Genomic DNA, 2,723 nt, shown 5'->3' with positions numbered 1-2,723 from the left:
TACCATATCCGCACCCTACGTAAGAGTCGGGTACAAGTTCAGGTATTAAAAACCCAGGTATAAAAACAACCGGTTCCGGTATTTTTTTTCGGGTCCGTTTCTGGGTTCGATTTTTTTTTGTACACCTCTATTCACAATAACATTAGTAAAGATCCCTGTAAATGCAGTTAAAGCTTCATTCAGGAGTCATTAACTCCCAATTCAATGCACACAAAAATAAGCTTTCACTGTCATAATTTCTTTACATATCAACACAGCAATGTCACATATAATCTTAACTATTTCAAAATCCACAAAACATCTAAATATTTAGTGGTGGCTATTAGCAACCACATAAGCCATATCTTGTTTCACAATCCCATCTGCACCTATTCCGTTACTGTGCCTTCATCATGATGCAAAAACCTCAAAAAACATAGTTTAAACCCCACAATTTACAAACATTTCAAAAGATTTCGTTTCTAATCATCCGCCTTTTATTCTTGACTTCTTGAAGTAGGAAAAAAGGGGTCACTTTTATTCAGATATATCTTAAACAGCCTCGACAAGTACCTCTTAGCAAACGTTCTGCAATGATCAAGATCAAGACGACTCAACTCTGATGCTTTTTTCTTCAACTTCTTTTGTGAATCCCCGTCAATAAGCTTGCGTGCCAGGCTATTCAGTCTAGACACAAAAACAAGTAAACGTTAAATATACAGGAAATTTTGAGGCATCCATTAAAGACATAACTATTCAGAAACAAATTCAAGATTGTACCTTAATGTATCAGATCTATTAACATCGATATTTTGTCGATGCAGAGCACATACACCATTCAAACAAAGCTCATCATTTTTTTCAAAATCTTTAACCATATCCGACTCAGATTTCCATCCTTCTTTCTGTTTCCTCAGTTTAGCAATTGAGGACGTGTATAACTTTTGAACTTGCTCAATGTCTGAACCGAAATCGGGTTCAGATACATCCAACGCGTCTTTCTCAAAAAGAGGTGAGGTTTTTGCTGACTTGTCAAGATGCTCTTTCTTCATTTTCTTTGAAACCCAACTTCTTTTATATGAAGTGATGAACTCTCCATCGTTATCATCCTCCTCATTACTATAATCTCTCTTGATCTTATTTGAAGCCTGTTTTCCTTGATCATCATCGACATCGACATTGTCATCATCATCAATATCAATGATCTCAGGCAATTTGACTTCTGTTTTCCTCTTGGAGTCTTTCTTTACACTAACCAATTGTGGTTTCCTATCGCTTTCTGTGACACATAAAAATCTGCATATGATTTTGGACCATAGATTGCTTATATAAATAACTAAAAATATACCAAAATGTAAAATTTTTATTTCCAATTGTGGTCTGCATTTTAATATAAATATATGATCATTTCTATAGCCTACAGTCTACACTTGGTAATAAAAAGACAGTCAAACTAGGAGATATCAAGCACACAAACTTTGATCGCAAACTGATCGAATCTTAACTCTTTTTGATTATTAATTGAAAAGGAATGAAAAACATTTAAGCCCTAAGCCTCACATATGCAACTAGACCCTTGGGGAACAAGAAAAAAAATTGCAATTAGGAGACATAAACCTATTCTTATTCTAAATAAATACTTCCATAAACAAGAAACCTTAAGCACCAAGTAATTAACTTTTGTCCTTAAACCTTTTAATCTCCTCCATAACCACCCCTTGAAATCAACCGAACCACCCATAATGCCCTTCATGCTTACCCGTCTACAAATAGTCGAATACTGCTTCTAATTTCACAATGACTAATCAAGTACACAATCCAAGATGTATATACTTAAGACAGATTTGGTATAATGCTACTTTCTGTCAAAACTTGAATTTCAGGTTCCACTATTTATATATATAAAACTAAGCAGTTAATACGAAAAAATATCGGATATCGGTCAACAACCGATATTTGAGATATCGGTTATCGCAGTGAGATAACAGTGGGATATTAGGAATTTTAATATCATGTAAAATTCATATATAATAATTCATTATACTCTACCAACACCGCCACCATCGTCCACCACCCACCACCACGGTCCACCACCCATCACCGCCCACCACCGTCTGCCACCACCACCCACCACTACCACTATCACCATCCAGCACCACCACCAACCACTACCATAGTTCGTACACCACCACCATCTTATTTTAGCAATCTATAGACGTTAAAAAACAAACAGTCTTCTTCTTACAGGTTTGGTCCACCTTTTCTTCTACAAGTGTCTGCAAATATGGTCCGCAGAATGCGGACATTTTACCTCTTACAAAACAAACAACACCTAAGACTTAAAACACTAACATTGAACATTATAAATTGATAATTAAGACTTGAAAACAGAAATATCTGTGATATATCGATCAAATATCAATCCAATATCGCCTATATTTTCAGTACCAATTCTTCTAACCGATATTTTACCAAGAGACCGATAACCACTGCATAGACATAAAATATTGTAACATACTAGCATATTCCATATTTGAAACAATTTAATCAATAATATCATAAAATCCATAAAATGCAAGAAATTTATACCCGCAGCACAATCCTTAAGCTCCTGAGTCTCCAAATGAACCGAAGAAGCCATCGATTCCTTACCGGCTTTCTCCGAACTCAAAACCCTAACCTTCCTCTCATAATCCGCAATCCGCTTCATCATTACATCAATTTCCACTTGCTTATTCTTCAAC

The 2,723-nt window shown here is 35.4% G+C and overlaps 1 protein-coding gene across 1 annotated transcript; it reads right to left on the bottom strand.

Annotated features, from left to right (window-relative positions):
- Positions 1 to 253: 253 nt before the first annotated feature.
- LOC143584350 (uncharacterized) lies at positions 254 to 1,075 on the bottom strand. The gene is made up of 2 exons (XM_077066426.1): positions 760 to 1,075; positions 254 to 666 (listed from the first exon to the last, which is right to left on the bottom strand). The coding sequence occupies exons 1-2, from the start codon at positions 1,029 to 1,031 to the stop codon at positions 477 to 479; spliced, it is 462 nt and encodes a 153-aa protein (XP_076922541.1). The 5' UTR covers positions 1,032 to 1,075; the 3' UTR covers positions 254 to 476.
- Between the last annotated feature and the right edge of the window lie 1,648 nt (positions 1,076 to 2,723).

Source organism: Bidens hawaiensis, unplaced genomic scaffold, assembly GCF_021521415.1.
Source record: "Bidens hawaiensis isolate Kalapana, Puna unplaced genomic scaffold, B.hawaiensis_p1.1 tig00033106_1, whole genome shotgun sequence".
NCBI classification, from domain to species: Eukaryota; Viridiplantae; Streptophyta; class Magnoliopsida; order Asterales; family Asteraceae; genus Bidens; species Bidens hawaiensis.
The sequence above is the reverse complement of the archived record's forward strand: the minus strand, read 5'-3'. Positions and strand labels throughout refer to the sequence as shown.

Excerpts from the sequence above, each read along its gene's own strand:
- LOC143584350 (XM_077066426.1), bottom strand. The coding sequence starts at position 1,031 with ATGAAGAAAGAGCATCTTGACAAGTCAGCAAAAACCTCACCTCTTTTT. Across the intron at positions 667-759 it reads AATAGATCTGATACATTAAG|ACTGAATAGCCTGGCACGCA; the intron begins GTACAATCTTGA and ends TTTTGTGTCTAG.